Below are 23919 nucleotides of genomic sequence, written 5' to 3'. Positions count from 1 at the left end.
GGAGGCAAGTTTGGTGGCACCAACGGAGAGTGCGGGGCCTCATATACCTGAGCACGGTCCAGGTGAGGTGAGGTCCAGTCCCCTGTCATGCTGGATCACGTTGAGCGTCCACTGACAAGGAGGATGTGTATATAACTGTAGGTACAGGTTGTATCGTTCCTACGTATATCTTTTCACTGATTACATGTTTGATTTCATTTACACACAACAGTAGCAACTATTTTAGAGCAGTGGCCTTGATGAAAGCCAAGGGACGAGTTGCCCGGTAGGCAGAAACATGTTGGCCCGAACTGCGACAGTCATTTGTTCTATACTGTCGTTTGCGCTGTTCCTATTTTTTAATTAGGGGATGTGCCTGTTCTCGATTGAAGTGTTTGTTTAGACATATCACCCTATTTTAAGACACACCACTTTATTGTATGTTGCACTGTTTTTTTATTACTTTTCACTAACCATCACAATCAGACCAACAATTGGAGGTTCAGTATTCACTGTAGACCATATCCAGTGCTTACCATGACTGTGTGGCATGAGGTCTAGATGATCGAAGGACCCGCCAGGTCACAGTGTGGACTACCAAATGATAGGACCGATCACCTGGTTTGTTTGATGGTTATTCACAAACTTTTTGTACTGGATCTGGCTTGATCAGTGTTCCATTTGAGTCTTAGACATTACGACTCTTTTTCTTCACACATGTGTTGCTCTCTCTCTCTTCCTATCTTTTAGATATTGTTACATGGTGACTATAGCACCCACTGACATATTGATATATAACGGCCAGTGTTTGCCAGCAAGATGCTTGGCTTTTAGACCTCTTAGGTTCTTGTTTGTTATTGCATATGAGGTTGCTGGGGAAATGAACCAGGAGTAGGTCTTTAAACGGTTCCCTTTGACCCTATTCTCCCTGTTTGTTTTTTGGTATGTTGTGAAAGATCCCACTCTATGGATTGCTAGATTAAGTTATACCTTGTTGTAATACAATTTTGAGGTAGTTCATATTCCAAGAGGAAAAAGTGTCCTTGTATATCCCTATGACGGCACCATTTTTTATCAGGGAAAACATTTAAATTGGTTTCAATCTTTCTCAAACCTTTTAAGCTACCTTTTTTACTGATTTTGAGCTAAAAGTTTCAAATCAGTTTATGCGTTTTTTTAATGATTGTAAGTTATCACACAATAAAAAAAGTTGTCACTGTCAAATATTTTAAGACGATAAAGTGTCAGGGGAGGATTTTTATCTAGATCAGCTATTTAATTTGACGATAAGGCTGAATTAAATGAGGACAAAGTGTGTCTGATCGCTGTTTTTTTTTGTTTGATCTGTTTTATTGACTTTTTCAGAAAGATCAAGCGTATTTAAGCGGTGACATCTGGTGCGTGATTCAAGGCATTCGTCGTTTGGGTTGTTTGTGGAATCTCCTGGGGCTAGTTCTAGTTGAAGCGTCGTTAGGATTACGTTCCAGGAAACTGAGATTGGATATTTGTGTAATCCAAGGGTATCTTTACTTTGAAGGTAGGTGTCCTTTGCTTTAGCCCAGTTCAGCATGGATTGAGACCAGGCTGTCAGTGTCGGGGTCTTCAGCTTCACAATGACTTGTGATAAGCCTCTTGGCTACCACCAGACCTAGGTCTAAAAATCTGGAGGTGACTCTATGTTTCTTACCCCAGGCAAATATCCCTGTAATACAGGCTTCCCATGTGTTAGGGAGTGCCCTGTCAGTGCTTGTGGACAAAAGCTGTACCACTTCTCTCCAATAGTTGTATAGCTTGGGGCACGACCATAGCATGTGCAGCAGTCCGGCATCTAACAATTACAGCGTGGGCGGCATGCATCTGTTCTATTGAAATACCTGTTAATTTTGTCTGGGGATAGGTATGCCCGGTGCACTATGTAAAATTGAATCAGTCGAAACCTGGCATTCCTGGGAATTAGTCTGGGTCTTTCCAACATCATAGTCCATTCTTTAGGTCTGCATTGGGAGGCCAAACCCTACCTCCCAACGGTTCCGCAGGGGTTCCAAATCCGTTGCAGAGAGTCCGCGAAGAACCTCTGCAAACTATTTAATAAGGTTTCGCCCCGTGCCCATCACATGTGTTTACTGCATCAGTAACTGTGTTTGCGGTTCCTGCAAGATGTTATCCCAGTGCTTACCCATGAAGCTTGGTTTAAGAAAAGTCCAGTTAGGATTCCTTCTTCGCTAACCAGATCAGTAAGTGCCTGCAGCGCTCCAGCTGCATAAAGGTCTCCTAGCGTGTAAATTCCTGCTCCATGCTAGGCTGTAAGCTCTGCCATTCTTCCACTGCCCCCTACCTTTTGCATTCCCAGTAATGGAATAGCCGGCGCATAATGCGTAATGCGTCTAGTTAGGTATGAGGCTCGACAGAAACATTTCTGGGCTACCTGCACCAATAAAGGGAGCAATTTATGTGGCACAGTGCATGGGTGAAAAATATATAAAAGCATATCTATAGTGTATGGTGTTTGGAGAACCACACCTCACTGCGTCAGCTAGGAGTAGTTCCTCCATCCAGCCAGCCAACCGTTGTATCTGGGATGCCAGATGTGTCTGATCACTGTTGGTGCTGCGATTGCTTCTCATGCTACGTCAGAAGATAAATGGTTTGATGCATTAAAAGCAGATGAAGATCTCAAACTTGTGATAAAATATGTCAAGCATGGTTGGCCAGAAGAGAGGTAATTTCCTGTCAAGGTCCAAGCATATGCCATCATTCCAGATGTGTTTTCTATGGAAGTAAGCAGCATGCTAATATGAAGCAACAAATGTGCCTTTCCTTTAAAACGTAGCTATGGGATTGTACGATTAGGACTTGAAGGTCTCATAGGCAGACATTGACCAATCGAGCAACACATTCTGAATGTTGGTGGGGCAGGTATGGACACACAGGAAATTGGACTCGTGAAAGATTGCATTATTTTGTGCAGGATGTGACCAGCTGCATAAATAAGTACGTTTAGCCTCCAATGCAGCCTATCGCCTATCCAACGAAACCTTGGAAATAATTAGGAATAGATTTTGGCGATCCAGTCACTAACTTCGGCAACAAGTAGAGACACGCAATAGATTTATATAAGAAATAGAGAGAAGCGCAATTTATGTATGAACCTATTACCAAATAATACTTTTCTTTTTAGAAAAACCGGATGAGGGAGGGTTTTCCAAAGGAAATAGTTTCCATTAAAATGGTACCATTTGTTTTAAAGGAGATGTTTGAATTTTTACAGGAAATGTAACATCAAACAGCTTAGAATTTCACTATATGACCCTCAAGCTAAAGCTATTATTTGGTACATGATCACAATATTAGTTGATTGCGTTCATTGGGCCAAATGAGGGAAAGTTGGCAGGATGATGCATACCAAACTAGTCCTCACTTAGTCGCAGCATTCAGTCCCTTTGAGGTTCTTAGCGGTAGAACAAACTCTTACAAACTATGTATGTCTATCCTGGATGTGAAAGTGGCATCAAAGGGCTCTAAGTATGATATTGATGGAAAATGAAATTCGCACTAAAGTAGAAAGCGTTCTGGAAAAGGCAAGGAAATACATTTATATTAGTAAGAACAAATGTAAGGAAACTTAATGTGGGAGATTGGTTTTAGGTAAAAATCCATTGAATTGTGTGGAAGTTAAATCCAAATGTAGAAGTCCTGAAAGAGTGGAGTTAGTGAATGGGAATGGTTGTGGCAAATAGTAGTTGAATACAGAAAGGATAGTTTAAGTAAACAATGATGGCTGTGATGGGACAAAAAGGGTTTAAGGAGAAAAAGGAACTAAGTAATGGTGAACAGTTAGGGGTACTTAAAAGCGTTAGTGTGTACGAGTACTCGAATGTTCATCACACATTAAACTTTATATGGATTCTCATGCCTGATACTTATATCTGTTCCAACATTTGTTTTCGTCCTTGTTTTTCTGATCTACTAGTTATTTAGGTTCCACTGTTATTTTAAGATTAATATATTATCGGCAATTATTGTAGTATATTCATTTTCTTTATCACAGTTTATCTTTTTTTATTTCGAGAAAAGAGAAATATTATTGCTGTCTAGGTTAATGTAACATTAAGGAATGAATAGAAATGGAAGTCCTGGTTGGTTGAGATATGCCCCCAGGCCAGGCAAGAACCACCACTCTAGTCAGGGTAAGCTAGATACACACCAAATAAAGATAACCTGTGCTCACCCTCTGGTAGCTTGGCACAGAGCAGGCAAGCTTATCTAAAAGAGGCAATGTGTAAAGTATTTGTGTAACACATACACACAGTAACACAATGAATACACAACAAAAAAACTCCATACAGGTTTAGAAAAATCGATTATTATATTCTGAATAAAACAAGAGCAAAACCACAAAATTCCAATTTATAGAAATTAAGATATGGAATTTTAAAGGAATAAATGCATTAAAGAGCTTAAAGCAAGTAGCGCTAAAAAGGTTACTTTAGGTCGCACTGGACCTGGGCAAAGTCAGAGTTCGTGCCGACCACGATAGAGCACCGGGTGGCTATAGGACCCATGCAGGTCCCGGTGAACAAAGTACCTTTCCTAGTCTCAAACAACGTGATGCGTCACTGTCAAGCCCCGCAGGCACAGGATGCATTGATCTTCTTCACGCAATGAAGGCGATGCGCCCTTTCGGAAGATGGGTGCCAGAGCCGAGAGTTGACGAGTGATGCACCGGATTCTGCCACGTAGTCGAGGGTATGGCTCAATCTCCCCAAGCTGCAGAGGCGGCGATACGCTGTCCAAGGCGTCAATATCTGGAGGCAAATCGCAGGTGCCGAGATGATGCAACAATTTTCCTCCTGCAGCTGAGACGATGCCCCAGTTCTGCTACACGCAGACAGGAGATGCGTCGAAATCTGTGTTGCAAATATCTGGGCCACTTCCAGTGAGCCAGGCACAGGAGCAGGAGTAGAGACTTTGATATCCCAGAGTCTCAAGCAGCAAGAGGCAAGCCAGCAAGCCCTTGGAGATCACTTAGAGTAAAGGCAGAGTCCATCTCTCCTTCAGTAGAGTCAGAGAGCAGCAGGCAGCATGGCAGCAAACAGAAAAGCAGACCTTCCAGATCAGCAGTTCAGTTGCGTCCTTTAAGCAGCACAGCAGTTCTTCTGGCAGAACTTCACTTATAAGTCCAGTAGTGTCTGATTTGGGGCATCAGAGACCCAGTACATATATACCCAAAAGTGCCTTTGATGTGGGGGTGTTTTCAAAGCAGCTCTCTGAAGTGCACACGTTTCTCTTTCAACCCAATCCTGCCTGCCAGGCTATCTGTGGGTGGTAATCAGTCATTTGTGTGAGGATAGGTCACTGCCTAATCAAGTGAGGTGTTAGCCCCTCCCTTTCATCCTGCCCAGGCAATGCCATCAGAATAAAGATGTATGTGGGTGGGTTCTCAGACCCACCTATCCTTCCTGTGTTGTGGCTGTCTAAAGGGAATGTTGCAGTTACCCCCCACCACATGTATTGGAGACAAGCTGTCAGGCACGCTGAGCAGTAAGTACAGGGAAATGTCCACTTTCTAAAAGTGACTTTTATAAACAGTAATGTTAAATCCAACTTCATGAAACAGCTACTCCTCTCTTAGGTCAGGAATTGCATCTTAAAAGTGTATTAAGGAATTCCCAGTGCTAGCCTATGAGAGAGGTAGGCCTTACAATAGTTAAAAATACATTTGTATTTTTGTCACTATCAGGACATGTAAAGATTAACACACATGTCCTACCTTTTACAGACACGGCACCCTCCCCATAGGGTTACTTAGGGCCTATATCAGGGGTTACTTATATGTAATAAAAGGGAGTTTATGACTTGGCAAGTAGTTTTAAATGCCAAGTCGGAGTAACAGTAAACTGCAGATGCATGTCTTGCAATGGCAGGCCTGAGACAGGTTTGAAAGGCTACTTATGTGGGTGTCAAAATCAGTGCTGCAGACCCACCAGTAGCATTTCACTTACAGGCCCTAGGTATATGTTATACCACTTTACAAGGGGCTTACTAGTAAATCAAATATGACAATCGGGTATAAACCAATGCCACCATGTTTAGGGAAGAGAGCACATGTACTTTAGCACTGGCGAGCAGTGGTAAAGTGCTCAGAGACCTAAGCCAACAAAAACAAGATCAGAAAAAGGAGGAGGAAGGTAAAAAGTTTCAGAAAGGGTCATTTTCCAACAGTAATATATGAGCTTGTTAATTTATACATTACATAACGTATCATATTTATTCACATGATGTGCAGACTCTTATTCACATCCATATTTTAAGTTCCAGTTCCAAAATATTTCAAGGAATGTGTGTTGGATGCCATCCCTATTCCTTGGAGGGTGGTTACCCGACGTTGGTTGTGGGCTGCGAGGAAAATAAATTGTGTTCCTTCAGGGATCTCATGCGTCATTTTTGGATTACCACACAAAGTCTTTAGTACACGGTAGCAAGGTACATGAGGAAGGAGGCTGATGGGTGTGAGAGTCCCTTTGGGCGTCCGTCACCTGCCATAGGTTGGTGTATTGAGATTCTCAGTGAGAATCGGTTTTTTGCGATCAGGGGCAGCGTTTGGTCAGCTATTTCCCTGTGTGGAAACACATTTGGCATACATCCCCCTTTCTCCCTAGCTGTACCCTCTAACTTAGTTATTACATTTTACAATTATATAAGGAGGGCAGGACTGCAAATCTAATAATGTAAAGAGAAGCTACAGAACTTAATATAACAGCCACACTAAAGAACATAGCAATTTCATTGTTGCCGATGTTATGTTTGCAGAATGATGTAGGATTTTTCACAGTTGGAAAATAACTATTAACGTAATGAGGATAGGATTGGAAGTAACACCGCACAACATTTGGCCAAATGATGAGATTAAATGACAGGCTATGGGACCTGGATCAGGTAAAAACTCAATAGTACTTCTGACTGAGATGTCATCATGCAAAATAAATATCATGACATACAAGAGTGAGGGATCTTTGAGCACTTTGGTCAGTTTAACCTCTGCTAGCACTTGTTTTCTTCATCAACCATGCCTATGAGGTGTAGTGATGCCAGTTGATAAATTCACCAGCAGTTCTGAGGAATGCATTTTAGAGCACTTCTTGGCTGTTAAAGACTTAATGGTAATTTTCTTCATGTACAGCTAGGACCTGATTTCCCTAAAAGTTAAATCCGACCATTATGTAGAAGCAAGCCCCCACCTCTCTCCTGCGAGGCCCCCTGGAGACAGTGACTCTTAACACACGGTACCTGCAGGCCACAGGTCGCTCTGCTTGTGAGGCCCACAGACACATTAGTCCTTCCTGGCCCCCACTAGACTCCAGGCCTTTCATCTGTATTGCCCAGAGTGGTCCTACTCACCCAGTCACTGCTCAGCTCACTCATGCTAAAAGCTGTAAAGTTTGTGAATCTCATACATAGATTTGAGATCAGGCAGAGGCATTGAATAGGAAAAAAGCTCCAAAATTGTAAGTCTCCGTAAAGGTAAGTGGGTACAGACACTGTTCAAGATTAAGACAATACTCCCAGTGGCAGCTGGTACCCCAAATGGAAGGGAGAGGTTGGCGGAAATAAATGACTTTATCTGCTCAGAACTTACTTAAATCTTTTTTTTTCCCCACATAGATTTGAATTTATTAGGGATATTTTCTAATAGATGGTGTGCAGTTTTGAAGAGTGCAGCCATCAACTACAATAAATTGTTACATAGTTGAATCAATATATTTAAACATATATACATCTTGATTCCTCAGGACTGAAATCATTGGTACTGTTGATTCTGCATACAAGAACAACACAATGAAATGGTGGTCTAGAATAAAATGAAAAGTCGAGTTGCAATACTGAAAAGACAGCTTTGTTCAGAGTTAATGGCCCTGCATTTTTAAAAAAAAAATAAAGTGATTTTAAGGTGCAGCTTCACCATGAAACTATGAAAATGGTATTTTATCTGTTATTGAGATGCTAATTATTTTTTAACACATTTTATTACACTTTCTTAGATTCATTATTTGCATAAATTACAGTTATGATCAGATGGTGCAGTTGAATCGTACAAAACGTAAATACTGTGTGCCCTCTCTGTAAGTAATTGCGTCATAGCTGCAATATATTGGACATACTTTAAACAGTATACAGGCTTTGTATAAACCAGAAGAGATTGAGGTGATGAAAATAAACAAAATCTCAAGCCTAAGGAAAAAATCACAACATCCCCTCCCTATCCCCAACCAGCCCTCAGCCAGTCATGTCTCTATAAAACTATAGCATAATGTGTGGGATCCACAAATGTTCTAGAAGGCCCGAGAAGCGGGCATGTCAGAGCGTGTAGTATTGCCTCTGGTAAATGTCAGGTGTCATGGGTGAGATTGTTATGATATTGCCATGTAGTTATAAACTATTAATCACCATCCTCCTGGGATCTGAAGGTCTCTGGAAGGTCAATCCAAATATTTGCATAAACCTTGATAATATTTCTCCCTGTGCAATGCAGAGCTCTCAGCTGTGCCCCAACGATGACTTTGTCTTGCCAAATCAGTTTAAGGGGCACTCAAAGGGATTTCCACTGCCTAGTGATCTGGCATTAAGCCAAAAGAAGCATTAAGTTCACTAACCATGCAATAGTCTTAAGGGAGTACAGGCCCAAGGGACAGTGCTCCAAAATATCCCACTGGGGGACATCTGTAAGCGTAGAAAGTGGGGTATGTATTTCAGTCCAGTAAGCTGTTAGTGAGGGGCAAGCTCACAGCATATGTAAAAGATCTGCCAAGTCTGCTTGGGATCAGGGGCAGTTGGGTGATTCTATAGGAAAAAGACGGTAAAGTGTGAGTGATGTTAAATATGCTCTGTGTAAGAATAAAAATTGGATGAATTTAACGTGACAATTGCGTGAACCTTTGCTCAGGTATTCGAGGAGAGTGTGCCATTTCTTGTCAAGTACAGAACGCCCCAGACCAGTTTCCATTTATCTCTTAAGGTAGCCAGAGACGTGTGTAAATGTGTATGTAAGCCCTTGTACAACCATTTGACTAATAACCGGCTAGTACCCATCTCATAGACTTCTTGAAGGAGTGCGTGCATGTCAAGCTCTGTTCCCCATGGTGTCCAATGTACGGACATATCAAAGCAGATTTGGATGTGTTAGAAAAAGGGAGCCTGGCAGACCATTAAGCTGTACAAAGTATTGATGGGTCATCAATGCACCTTTCGTGAACAGCTCACCCGCTGTGGCAATCCCTCCTCCTCCAATGGTTCCAACCGAGCCAATGTGTTAAATCTATTTATTAATGTTTATTTATCCTCACCTACTTAAAATGGGTAGTGCCATTCTGAGGGTAGTTGTCAAATGCATCTCTGTATATCCTTTTTAAAACTGCACAGCACTGCTGGCCTGTACAGAAGCATGTCTGCTATTACTAATGAAAGCTTTCCTACAGTATGGTAACAATGAAAGGCGTATAGTTAAATCTAAAAAAAAAGTTTATCTTTCAGAAACACCCACCAATGAATCATAAATTTCAGGTTTCATCTGAAAAAAGTGGAAAATAACCGTAAGCCATCAAAATACACAAGAGTAAATTTACCTTTTCATTTTTTCCAATAATATATGTCCCTGACAGATTCTGGGGTGTATTGTAGAAGCTAGCCTGAAGGCTGGGTCCAAGTTAGATGGCACATCTAATTTTTAGGACTTTGTAGCTGCAGAAAAGAAATTCTTATATGTTTGTAGTCTGTTAATTCCCTTAAAAGCTCAGTCTGCAGTGGATGAACTGAAATGCAGACTTTTCTAACCATTGTTTGATTTTTGAAGAACGGCAGCTCCAAAGATAAGAGTTAGTTCATTTAGTGAGTAAACAACTGAACTGTCTATTACCCAGGTAAGATCCTTCCCAAGATGTAGTATATCCAAATCCTAACTTCTATGCTAAAAATAGATCAACCATGGTTGAACCTGAACCTCCTTACAATGGAGTCTTTAGGGAAATTTAGGCAAAAGTAACCAATATATGTTAATCCACATGTTTTGGAAGAAACAGCTGGTAGTAGTATGAATGTTTGATCTTGAGACGAAAGGTAATTAGAATTTGGAGAAAAAATTACCTACCTATTAATGTTATTCCGACAAAGAAATTCTTGTTTTGCTAATGTGACCTTTGCTGAGAGCAGGTATAGGCTTAAAGGTAGGGAAGAGTACAAAAACTCAGAAATGTTAGTTTGACTTGGACATTATTGAAACTTTGTGTCACTTTTTTTCCTATTGAATAGGCTACAGATGCTTTAGACAAATTTAGTTTAGTCCAACGCTTAACGGGTATGGAGCCAGAAGTGTGAAGGAAGCTCTTCGCCTGTGTTTGATAGGTAGAGATAACTTTACTTAGTTGGCTACAATGGTGTATGTTTGGAGTCCACAAAACAAAACATATTCAAACAGCCCTTGAATAATGATGAGAATGAAGGGTATTTCTGGGACTTTTGGGAGCAGTCATTGATATACTGCTGCACTAAATTTTGTTTGATATTTGTGCACTTATGGTAACGTTTGTGCTTAAAGGAACACGACTGCTATTTGTAATTACTTGTGGGTCTCTTTATCCTCAATATTATTCTTGATAGTCATTTTCTATGGTTTCTCCCGCAAGGTATGTTTGCTTCTGTTAGTTGGCATGTCTCATTAGTTTACCTGGTTTCACCTCTTCCTCTCCTTCTCCTCAGTCATCACGGTGTCTTGGAAGAACTACAATTGTAGTTTAAAGCCAACAAAACTCAGCCGATGCACCTCCATGATCCTGCTTCTCCACAAGCACTTCAGCCATCTTGGCATGGTGCTTGGAGAGTAAGTAGAGTCTGGTGATGAAAACACCTTGAGTACCGCTTAGCTCATGCACATTGCTTACCTAGGGAACCCAGTTACTGATGTATTGCTGCACTAAATTTAAAATGAGAACTGTACAATGAAAGTAAAGTTTGTCTAACGCAGCACTGACTGCTATTTGAGATCACTTGATTATATTCTTTCTCCCAGCTATTTTTTTCTTCTGTTGCATTTTTCTTCTTCTGCTTGTAATTTAACATCCCAAGGTCTGTTTACATTTACTAGTTAGCTTTGCTTGGTTGATATTCTGCGGCTTCACCTTGCTCGGTGTCACCCATTCCTCTCCCTTCCTTGCCCTTGAGTTACCTCCAATCAATGATCTAATCTCAAGAACTACCACTATAGTTCATGGTCTTCTAGACTTAGCTGATCAGCTCCACTCAGCACCTCCTCACTGCTCCTCAAGCATTGTTGTGATCTTGGACTAGCATGTAGTCAATGAGGAGATTGTGGTGAGCCACATATAGCACTTACTCATTGCCACAGCCTATCTAGTGAGGTAAATTGTTGATATATTGCTTTACTGAATTTGATTTGGTAACTGTACACTTTTGGTAAAGTTTGTGTTTGAAGCAGGAGAGACTGCTATCTGTAAATAAATGATAGGGCTCTTTCTCTCTATTACTTTTTTCTTCTTTGGTGTAGTTTTTGTTTTCTTTCCCCTAACAGGATTGTTATCTTCTACTGGTTTGCCATGCTTCATTGTTTTTTCCAGACCCTCGCCTTGCATGGTGACCCCCAATTCCTGTCTAACAACGAGCACCGCCAATTAGTGATCCAATCAAGGAGTCTTGGAAGAAGTACCTTTCTAATTCAAGGCCCTCCTCAAGTGACATGATTCATTAAACCTAGCCTCCTTTGCCCTCCCGTATTTTATCTCCCCTCCCAGTGCATCCAACCTACATGTCCAGGTAGAGGGCTGAGAGGTTTTGGACGATCTCTAGTCACAACATTTTTCTTTGGGTCTGTTGACAGCCTTTTTTGCCATTGGCACTTTTGGGTCTTGACTTCTATTGTTAAGCCATCAACACTTCTGGATCTAATACTCTGGTGTTTACTGATGCCCTATACAGCTACAGCACCACTTTTGGGTGGGCATTATATTCTCACTATTGTACTTTCTTCATCACGTCTTCAGTGTGCCCTCTCCTTCTGATTTACCTACAGACACATCATCTGGTTACTTCTACATCTTGAGTTACAGAGCCATTCAATACCACTTCAAATGGTGACAGATAACAGAGTATCTGCTGCTCCAGAATAAATAATTACATTTTAACTCATAAATGGAACTCTGTCATATGTGTAGCAACTCTAATGGTTTCCAGTAACTGAGCTCCAGCAAATTATAAATGCAAACAAATGGAACAGATATATAATAAAGATAATAAGATAAGAAAGATAATAAAGATTCTGATTTATCCTGGTAGCTGAGCTTCCCCTGCCCCAGAGATAAACACCACACTTTAATCAAAGTAAATGTAACCTAGTGACCTTGCTTTTTCTGCTCCGTGGTTAAGCACTAAAACTCAGTTAAAAACTGTTGCCTCCATGGGAACTACAGGCATAAGTGTTTCTCTTAACAAACTACTACTGCTTCAGAACCGATCTACTCTCGGTAATCAAAACAAGCACATTTTTCATTAGAGTGAAAGGTAACAAAACACTCCCTGCATAACAAATGTCCACTTCTAGAACATCAAGTTCTCAAGATGTGTCATGCCAGAGAAAAGTTCAGCATCAAGTCTAAATGTGCAGGAATGTTTGATCAAGTCCCAGGAATATCATTCTATGTGGAATCCTTTCTCACCACCCTAACTGCCATGCCCTCAATTCCATACTCACCTCTCCTATGGTGCCTCCCTCCTGCTTGTTGATTACCCTCCTCCTCATCCTTAATATACACCTCCACTTCTGACCTCCTGGCCATCTCTTAACGCTCTGCCTGCATCTATTCGGTACAATCCCACTTTGCTTTCCCGAGATAACTTCACTTTACTTTCTTACCCCTCTGCTGCCCTGCCTTCATTCATCTACCTCAATACCACTAGGGGTGGGCGGAATTTGTGTAATCGCGTTACGCAAATCTCTGCGAAAAGGTAAAAAATCTCCGCGAACACGCAGAAATTCCGAAAAACACGCAGAATTGCTTGTTCGCGATGCTTTTTTACTTTTCGCAACCGCTGTTTGAGTGCTCGGGGAGAAATATCTCGCAAACACGCATTTGAGAACGCGAACAAGCAAACAATTTCGCAAAGTCGCAGAACACAGAATTTTGGGCAATTTTGCGTTCTCCGCGGAGCGCAAAATTACCCAAATTCTGCAAATTCCACAAGCGGAACGGAATTTACCGCCCAGGCCTAACGGTCAGATGCATCAAAGGGTTTTTCTCATTCTGCATCTATGGGAAAATATGTTCATGCATATGGCCCTAAATACCACCTATAACTGCTTTCTTAAAATATTTCCTTCCCATCTTATCTCTCATTTTTCTACTCTTCCCATCATTTCCTTAAGCATTGCATAGATCTATCATTCATATTCTCCCATTCCCCCCAACAGTCATAACTTCATTTGCCTTATCTCCCTCTCACCCTAACCCATCCCCCTTTCCCACCCATTAACCACTCTCGCTCCTATAAATTTACCTAGACACATTTTACTGCTCCTATCCACCTCACTTTGAATTATATTATTTCCTAGTACCTCTTACCATTGTGAACAGTTCTTACCTTCCCCTGTGCGAGCCTTACCCTCTTGTCATCATCTTCCTGTTTTTGTCAAGCAAATCTGTTTCCTTCACTCCCATACATCCTATGAAGCCTCCTTGACTCGCTAAACTCTTCATACCGATCTCCTCCTAAGATATGTTAACCGACATCTACCTCTTAATCCACACCGCCTGCAACACACTCTGCATTGCCCCCTTCTCGACTTACCTAAAAAAACAAAACCCCCTTGCTTCCTCAATCCTTGTCCTCCTTCTGACTTACTCTACATGTCCCATTCTCTGTTTCCCCAGCACCACTGTCATCTCATTATGGTGGATACTCTATGTATTCCACACCACACTTGGTATTGATAGTAAACTCTCCTATACCTACCCTTAATAACTATCTTTTAACTTCCTAGATCCTGAAGATCAGACATCCAACGTCACTTCAACCTCTATCTGTGCCTTCTCACAAGGCTTCCATCTTACTCCTCAGTCCTACCTTACCACTAAACTTACCACTCTCTTCCAGCTGAACTGCCCCGTCATCAGTGACCTATCTGTGAACAAGAGCTGTCTAAATAATAATGACCTGATCTCACAGTCAGCTCTGACCGTCTGTTCTTCTGGCTAAGTGATAATGTTTCTCCAAACTACCGAAAGGCATATTGCCTGGATATGGAATCCTGCCCAGAAATAGCCCCCAAGAAGAGGGTAGAAGGCCGAGCAAGTGTTGTAATACCATATACATATCCATATACATTGTAAAAAATAACCTTGCAGACACTATGCTTATAACCCGTCTCAATGTGATTTTTTTTCATCCTCTGAGCCACCTTTCCTACAATTTCTTGCTTATTCCTATTAATAAGTAGACCAACGATGAACAACAGACCATATGCTGATGCCTTGCTAGATGATCACAGTAAACCACAATAATTGTTGTGCCCAGGGATAAGTTGAAAATGTGGTTTTATCAAACCGAGCTGTTTAAAAGAGATTTCTAACAGCAAATTTAGTGGTCCCTAAATTCTTCCAACTTACCTAAGGACCCAGACAGTCCGCTAGGTGCAACTTGGATGTATTCTGCCTGGATTCCTTGCAGTAATATAGGACAAGTATCCATTATATGGAGTGGCCGTCACTCCGTCTCCTTCCTTCCTTGTAAATCTCCCCACCAGAAAGTCATAACATAAACAGTGACAAATTAAGCTGCTTAGAGAAAATGTGACACATTTAATTTGTCAGTAGTTGTTTGTGGAGAAGTGTGGCTCACTGGTTAGAGGAGGCAGACCTGGAAGCAGATGTCAGCCCGGGACCAGGGTTCAATTCCCGGCTCGGCGGGGTCATGAGTCCTAAAATGTCCATGGACTCGACAATTCTCGCTCCGGTGCCTACTCGATTCATGGGTTCACACTCTGCGACTCTGGGCAACAGCTTGCTTAATCTCCACAACGGCCCCTCGCGGCGGGATGCCTGGCTTTCACCTTGCGGCTACCCTGCTGGGGTTATCTCACAGGGGAATACCAGGACGGGTTCCCTAAGCAAGCGCTTAGAAACCAGTGGTGATTTGCGCAATATAAATTCCTGTAAATTTACATTTACATTTACATTGATTCTCGTCTCAACACAAGCTCTTTCACTGACCAGATAACAGAAATGGAACAATTCTACATGTTTCACCAATACCTGGGTGTGTTCTTTCCATGTGGAGGTAACAAGGTCAACAGAGCAGCCAGGGGTTGAGTGTGGAGTTCTTCAAGTGGCGTGGCCTTGCATCTCATAAGGATCGTCAAAATCCAGTATACAGGAATATGCAGGATGAGTGAGAGGAACCTCTGACAGCAAGCGAGATAACTCTATTTCAAGTTAAAACAAGTGAGATTGAAAATGATACATTGCATGGTAGATAGCTATATGAAAATCGTTGTGGTAGGAACACCACTCCGAGTAGCTGCTCTGGTCTGTATAGTTGTTGCGTGCTCCTGGGGTATCACCCTCTGACAGGGGTATAATAAAGAATACAATTATGGCAGTGGCACTTAACTCAGAGACATCCCCCTGGGCACAGCAGAAAATCCTGCTTGGAGCAGGATAAAAATCATTTAAAAAGCCACAAACCACCTTTTTTTACCACCACCGCGGAGCACCTTGACGAAGGGCGACCTGCCCTAAATGCATAGGGAGACATGTATATATGGATGTACAGTAAGTATGGGCGGAAAATCCGTTCCGCTCGCGGATTTTGCGGATTTTCGGTAAATTCGCAATCCGCGAGATTCGCGAATTTCCCGCGAAATCCGCAAATCCGCGAGCAGCGGATTTTATGGCTTGCTCGCACTGTTCGCGTGAGTTCGCGGCTTCCCAGTTCAACTTCGCGCCCCGCGAATAAGCGCTAAATTGCAGAAATACGATCTTAGCAAAACTGAAACTACTTACCAGGTTCAAAAGTTCAAGCTCATCATTAGTAGCCATTTCCTGTAGTGCTTCCTGAGGGGCCCCTCCAGAGTTCAGTTGCCTACTTGCAACTATTATGTGACCCTGCTCTGACCCTCAGAATAGTTACACATATGCCACAAAGGTCCTGAATTACAGCTAAGGGAGACAAGCAGGAGCCAGGCTGGAAGTTCAAATCCAACAGTGACACATTAATCAGCCCCTAATTCATTATTGTCAGTTGGGGCAGGGCAGGTGTTGTAACTAATTTTGCAACAATGAAAGCACTTAGCAAGTGCAAAAGATCACTAATCAGGAAGCACTAAGGAAGCAGGTGCCAGCTAAAAAAATATTCTGTGACACATTAATCAGCCCCAAATTAATTCAGGTCACTTGAGACAGGGAAGGTGTGCTTTGCTTTGCCACAATAATGTACACTGGACAACCAGAGGGTGCTGTGATGAAACAGAGGGTGGCATGGGTGGGCCAGAGGGTGGCATGAGTAGTCAGAGAGTGGCAGTGGTGACAGAGGGTGGCAGTTATGAAGAAGAGTGTCCCAAACAGGCTGGACACGTAGAAACAACAAGTTCGCAAAACTTGCGACCCGACAGGTAAGTTTGCGTTTGCGAAATTGTACAAAACCCTCGCGAACTGGCAGAAACCCGCGCGAACACAAAAAAAAAAATCTGCAAATTCGCGAGAATTCGCGGATTTTTGCGGATTGCGAGTTCGCAAATCCGCAAAATTCGCGAACTCGAGATTCGCAAAATTCGCCCATGCTTAATGTACAGATTCAACATGAATCAACTGATTTAATTTGAAAAGCACCTACGAGTTCATAAGAATGAATAACGATTTCTGAATATGAATCATCAAACAAACTCTTGTTAAACGTTTTTTATCCTGCCCCATGCAGGATTTTCTGTTGTGCCCAGGGGGATGTCGCTGACTTAAGCGCCACTGCCATAATTAGAGAACTATAAGGCATCACCTTTACAGTGATGGGATTCGAACAAGCATAGAAAAATGTAGATGCACATTTTTGTGCTTTTGAGAAGACTGATACTTTGAACTCCTTTGTCAGTGAACTGTGCAAATTTAAGGGATGCTGTAGTATAAAGTTAATTAGGCTGTGCCATTGATGCAGCTGTCAGAAAATAATATGTTATCATCTTGGAACGAAGGAGGTATGAACTTAGCAAGAAAGGTAGCAAAGGTGCTGAGCTACTTAACACTGAGGCAAGACTGCCCTGAAAAATGTTCCAGGGAATTTGGAGAAAATGAAGAAGATGAGCCCCATTCTCATGGAAAAGTAAATGATAATCCCTACTCGATACCAACCAAAATTATTCTCTTCATTGGTTACGCCTACCGTACAGCCTATAAAGATGTGATGATCCTATAAATAGGGCAGCTCCACATGTTGACATCTGTCAGGGAACCCCCTAGCTGTTTTTCATTTTTGTGATCACTCATAAATGTATACTTCATATTGCATGGTGCAGAGTTTTTTCCTTACAATGCGTGGTGAATGTAGTGCAACTAGATGCCTCGGCTGAAGTGCTGGACATATGGCATGAAGTCCAAAAGAGGGACCAGGGGTGTCCCCTCTGTGATGGTTGCCATCTCTATACAAATCTATCAAGAGAAAGTATTTCAAGATTTTGTAGAACTTGGAGTGGGTTTGGAGTATTCTCAGATTCTGCGGTGCAAGCAAATTTCCCTTGTAATAGACAGCATGTAGAAAGGGTCCTGGAGGTTTCGCAATGGTAGTTTACGATCAGAGTAACTAAGAGAAACTGAGAGAACAGATCTTGAGGGACTTGATCTGGAATACTGAGGTACGTCTGTTTACGTATGTTTTTTAATGTGTTATAGTGTTTTGCACAATGGCAGGTTTTTTGACTGTCAATAAAATGCGATTCAAACATAAAAACAGAAATTATGGGTCTGATTATGACTACGTTGGCGGTGCGGGCACCGCCTCACTGTTGCACCGGCTGTCCGACCACTATATTACAAGTTTGGCTGTCAGACTGCCGTATGTCCGCTGCCAAAGCCAGGGATCCGCGATCCCTGGCAGTCTTGCAGCAGCCTAAGGTCCACAATATGCTGGCAGTGCTGCTGAGGCACCCCCAAGCATATTACGAATTTCCTGACTGCCACACTTTTTGTAGTGGTGAGCCACCATGAAAAGTGTGGCAGTGAGAAAACTAAGGGGGACCTACAGGCCCCCCTGTTGCCGCAGGGCAAGAGGATGCATGCATGGGGGGCACATGTTGTGCCCTCTGTATGCATGCACCCAGAGTTCCAGCATGACATGGACTTAACAGTCCATGCCGTGCAGGACTGTGCTTTGACACTCCCATAGCACTGCCTTCCTAAGGCTCAGATATGGGCCTTTGAAAGCCACTGATGTGGGACCACCAAAGGACTGCCAGCCAGATCACAAATGAACTCATAATCATGGGGACAGTGTACGACCGAGTTTGATGGTGTGGCAGCGGGGCACTGATGTGGCGGCTCTCTGCCACACTGCCAAACTCGAAATCAGGCAGTATGTACCCTACAGCACCAATAGGAAAACCAAGAAACAAAGGTGATAAAACAATTCTTCTCACCACAACAGGCTACACAAATCATGGTTTAACCCCTTCAGTGCTCATGACAAGGTCAACTCGTCATGGGTTTTACCTGCCCTTTGCTTATGACGAGTTGACCTTGTCATGAACAATGGGTATCAAGAATCCTCCGCACCCAGCGGGAAAACGCCTAGCAGCCAAGGTGTTAAGAATGCATAAATAAATCATTACATCTAAACAATTATTAATACCCTTACAAGGAACAACATAGGTTTTCATTCCGAATTCTACAGCCAAGAGTCAACCGAAACATTTCCATGTTGGCATCATAAGCAAGTCTTTGTTAAGAAATGGTGGAATATGGTGAAAAAATACTTTACAAGTAAGTCGAACTTACACCCCCACACCCTCTCAGCCAGACAAAACTATAAATAAAGATAAAGCACTTGCTTTTGATCTCTTATTTGTCTTCAATTCTGGTCACTTATGCAGAGCTTCTCCTTGTGTTTGCTTTGTTCGCCCGAAGGGTGCAGCGTATGCCCAGAGGTGGGTCTCTTGCTCACTTTGTCACTGGATTTAAGCTAGCCTTGCCGATGAGGGGTGTTACCCCAAAACCGGTTCCAGGATGCTTGTTTCCAGTCCAGGGAATACCTGGCTTGGCAGTTCAGGCTGGACTGTTCCCATGAGGCACAGGGTCAAGACTGATTTGCATATAGCTGGGTCTGAACTGGGGTGGCAAAGTGAGCTAAAGAATGATGATGGATCAAACCCAGATCTGTGACTGGGGGTGAGTGTCGGAAAAGTTTCAGCAGTCCGTCCATCTTCTCTTTGTGTTTGCTTTGTTCACCAAATCGCTTCCCACGTAGACCACGCTATGTTTCAGTACACTGACAATACACTTCAGTGCTTCTCCAGCGAAATGATGCACCATATAAATGCACAGTTTTCATTTCCCTCCTTCCTTGCCGGGTGGGCGTTGTGATTATTTATGTGTAGATTACTGCTTTGAGAGTATCATTTTGAGTTTTCAATCATGAAGGTAGGTATATTGATACTCAAGGTAAGAGGAGGGGCCACACTGCAAGTGATGCTACCTTTCCCTCAGACATGGACTCGACCGTGATAAGATAAATACATGTGTTCATGGTGTTAAGTAGTCTGTTGCATGAATGTTATAATCTGAAACAGGAGCCCAGTTGCAGGTTTAAGATATTGTACAATGTTGTAAAATATTTCATTGATTGTTATGGAAGAACGTTAGAATTGTTTTAATGTTACCCATGTGTTTTATTTGCATTTTTCCACTGAGATTATATTTTTTATTTATTTACTCAGAGTGTCTTTAATACATACAAGATAACTGGAAAAGATTCTCAACTGAAACTGGAGAGCATGGCATCAGATAAAGTGGCATTTAAGCTCCCAGCCCAATGCTTCAGCCGCTCTGGAAATGTTAAGGCGGGTAGGCCTAAATGTTTTACTGTCACACCAATCTGTGTGGAGTTCGAGAGACTGCTTAAACAGAAAATGCCAGACAGCATTATCCCTGGGGTAAGAGATTATATGTTTTTTATTTAGCTTTGTATGGAAATAATTGTCTGTAGTGATAGGGGTGTTGGGCGCCACTTTTTAATTAACAATGCCTCTTATTCCGGAATTTGTTTCTTCAGATTAGTTTATCCTTGTAATTACACTCCTTTCTTTAAGTACATTGTGTATATGGAATATCTAAGGATATTGTGAGCGTGCACTTTTAACTTCAATAAGTGTATTTATAGTATTTTAAAGAACACAAAATTCATCAAGACAAAACAGGTCCATATAAACATGGTTGAATATTACAATGTAAATCAAAACAAATAAAGCTCTCCATAAATCCATGAGATAATGAATCCACCATCCATTGCTGATTACAAACATTGCATTCCATTACATACATTTAGACCATTTCATATATTTAAAGTAACAGTACTTTGTACTATTCATCACAATTAATTTAAAGAATCTAAAATCAACCTTAATTTAATACCTTACATTTTAAATTAATCTCCAAGTATGGTCTAGAATAAAATAGGAATTGCAATACTTAATTCTATAAAGGAGATCTGACACTCTTTTCTCTGTTAAAATTCTAGGATTTCAAAGTAGGAGTCTCAGATTTGTTTTTCTTATTTTTAAGAATAGCAGACATTTCAATAACAAGTGCTCAGTATTAAATATATGTATTCATTATTAACCCTTACTTGAAATATAGCTTTCAACTATCCTATGTAAGGCTTTTAATAAAATGTATATTTTTCAGTTAGTTCTTTTTTAGAGCATCTTAGTGAGTTAGAATTTTATGTAAATGTGCTAAACATATTATTTCTTTAAAAATTAATTGATCTGTGTATTGAATTGACTTGCTGTATCCCTAAGTACTCTACATAGACTAGACTAATAGCCTGCACAGGAAACTTTCTTTCAGCGAATCTGCATTGGTCATAACCAAACAAATGGCTCCAAATGAATCCAGGCCCGCATAATGTTTTCAAATATCTACTAAAACCATAATTCAGCATAGGTGGTAAGGGCAAAAATAATTCAAAATAATTTTAAAATTTGCTTTATTAAGATAGAGAAACCAGACAGAATAAAGATTGGCCTAACTTTAACTGTTGAGTTATGCATAATCAGTGAGGCATTAGTGATCATAAAGAGAATCAAAATGAACCTCAACAGAAGATGTAAGTATTTTGTATCCAAGCACTAGTTGACTAATACTTCCACAAAGCTGGCAGAGCCTTTACCAGGGATGGGTATTTCCCTAGATTTCTCAGCACTCTAATCATTGTTTATATTTGTTACAGGAAGTGTTGCATTCATAGAGCCTTTATTGATGAAATAATAATCTAAAGCTTGCCATCCACCTGTCACCACTACGAAAATTATACCCAAGATTGATAAGACCGAGTCTTAGTTGTGACTTAAGTGCCAACAATAAGCACGGAAACTGTGTAGCAGACTGCCATGTAACCCAGAATAACATACAAAGACATTTACTTTACTCATATCTTCAGAAAAATGGACCAAAACTAGATTTCCTAAAGAAAATGGCCAGGTTTAGAAGCTCACAGCATATGACCTTACTAAATCCTCCATTCCAGGCCGAAACGTTTCTAGCTATAATGAAAGGTTTGCTCGACTTGAAGTTAATTTTATTGCAAATAACACCTCACAGATTAGAAAATTGTTGCCTTAAATGAATTTCCGAGAGGTTTGGCATTTCATTTTACTTAGGGATTTGAATATGGTCAGGAGAGTGAAATTAGTTGGCCACTATGAAAGATTGCATTTTCCTTAATTTCGCACTGATTGTGTTTTGGAGAACATCTTTCTCACACAGAATTGATTTCACAGAGATGGATATATGCTTCCTCTGAGGGCTTGTTACTTTTCACATACAGACAGTATAATATAATACCAGTTCAATAATGTTTAGTAAGACATGCTATCTGACAATGCCAGTGACTGACAGTACTCCCAAAAGACATACAGCCTCTACTCAACTCGCTTGTAGATAATTATTCAGTCAACAATTTCCTTTTACTTGACTTGCTTTTGAACTATTGACATATTTGGAATACAATGATTGGCATTTAACCATCATTAACATGCAGGTAATTGAGAACAGTTGTATACTTTTTTATCAAAACTTTTCAGGTTCAGAATATAAATTGCAAGTTACTGAAGGTTTTGTTTTTGTAAGCCATAGGAAATGACTATGAATTGGTATCTATGACTCTCAGTCCATTTAGGGATTATGTTTCATTGTGTGTTCATAAAACTAAAACTATAATTCAGAAGAAGACAGATTGCATTTTATGATTCATTTTTATAACACTTGCAAACATGTACATTCCTATTAAAAACTTTGATGACATTTTGGAACTCATAGTCGATCAATTCCATATCAAAGAGGATTTGGATTGTATTCTGCTTCACGGAGAGACTTGTAATGTAAAAACTTGGCTGTGCTCCCTAGATGATATAATCAACAACCATGGGTGGGGTCATGGGTGGGGACATACGCTTGGGCTCACAGGAACCGCTAGCCACAAGCACTACTTGATTGGATAGGCAGACTATTATTATCTATTCTTACTGCGCTTGGACTAAGAACTATAAATAGAAGGGCTATATCCAATGGGGCAGCTCGGCGGAACTGCTCCGACAAAGATGACTTCACTGAGGAAGCAAAACATCTCACCTCAAAACTGCAGCAGAGGGGGTACCCCACCCGAGTCATCAAGAAAGCACGGAAGAGAGCGTTCAATGCCAACCGCGAAACTCTTTTGTCTATAAACATGAGACCCCAGACCAAGAAGCCGCTTTTTGTATCTACATTTAATACGGCCTCACAACAGATCAAAAAATTGGTCTTAAAAAATTGGAAGATCCTCAATACAGGGTGTATGAAAATTGAGACACCCTTATTTTCTTTTAGACGTAGCCAAAACTTGAGGGATCTTTTGATACATACCAGACCGAGGGATCTGGGAATAGCGAGAGAGAATTCTACAGCAACAGGCCTACCTAAAGTGATGGGTCACACACGTTGTGGTGCATGTAGTGTCTGCCACTTGACGAGTAACTCCACTTCAATCAACTTAGGACTCCACACTTCCTGGGAACAGAGATCACACACCAATTGTAATTCCCAGGGAGTGATCTATCTGCTAACTTGTCCCTGCCAAAAAATGTATGTAGGGATGACTAGCAGAAAAGTGCGAATCAGAATTACGGAGCATCGCAGTACCATAAGATGTGGTAAAACCAATACGAAACTTACGTCCCATTTCTTTGAGCAAGGACACAGCATAGAAGACATCAGATGGACTGTGATTGAGAAAATAAAACCGAGCAGACATCACATGGAGGACCAAAGGATACTACTACAAAGAGAACAACGATGGGTCTATCGCTTAAAAAGCCATGTAGTGGGATTCTTATCGTTTGTTATACTTCATAATCAGCAATTGAAGTATATCTCGTGGAAGGTTTAGTAGGACCATCCACATTTAAATAACATACTAATGAGTGTGTGTGTGGAATCCTGTTGAAACACTTACTAATTTGGAGATAGACCCGAGTAAACTATTAATCTCAGGGTGGAATTGAGTTTTTTTAGAAAAAACCTTGTTTTGGGAGGGATCAGCTCCCATTCTCTTCTTTTTATTATCTTCTACTCTTTTCCAGTGAATGTTTTCCCTTAATATTTGGGGACATTTCCTCCACTGAACTACTGACATACCCAGAAG

At 41.2% G+C, this 23919-nt stretch overlaps 1 protein-coding gene across 1 annotated transcript in view; it reads left to right on the top strand.

Annotated features, from left to right (window-relative positions):
• The window catches only part of LOC147673861 (uncharacterized), a 1240526-nt gene that overhangs the window by 49700 nt on the left and 1166907 nt on the right, over positions 1–23919 (top strand). The window contains exon 2 of the mRNA XM_086947748.1: positions 19955–20170. Within this exon, the coding sequence (XP_086803874.1) occupies positions 20012–20170 (159 nt within the window). The 5' untranslated portion in view covers positions 19955–20011. The remainder of the gene's footprint in view (positions 1–19954; positions 20171–23919) is intronic.

Source organism: Lissotriton vulgaris, chromosome 12 (genome assembly GCF_964263255.1).
Source record: "Lissotriton vulgaris chromosome 12, aLisVul1.2, whole genome shotgun sequence".
Lineage (NCBI taxonomy): Eukaryota > Metazoa > Chordata > Amphibia > Caudata > Salamandridae > Lissotriton > Lissotriton vulgaris.
Note: the sequence above shows the minus strand (reverse complement) of the source record. Positions and strands in the feature narration are given on the sequence as shown.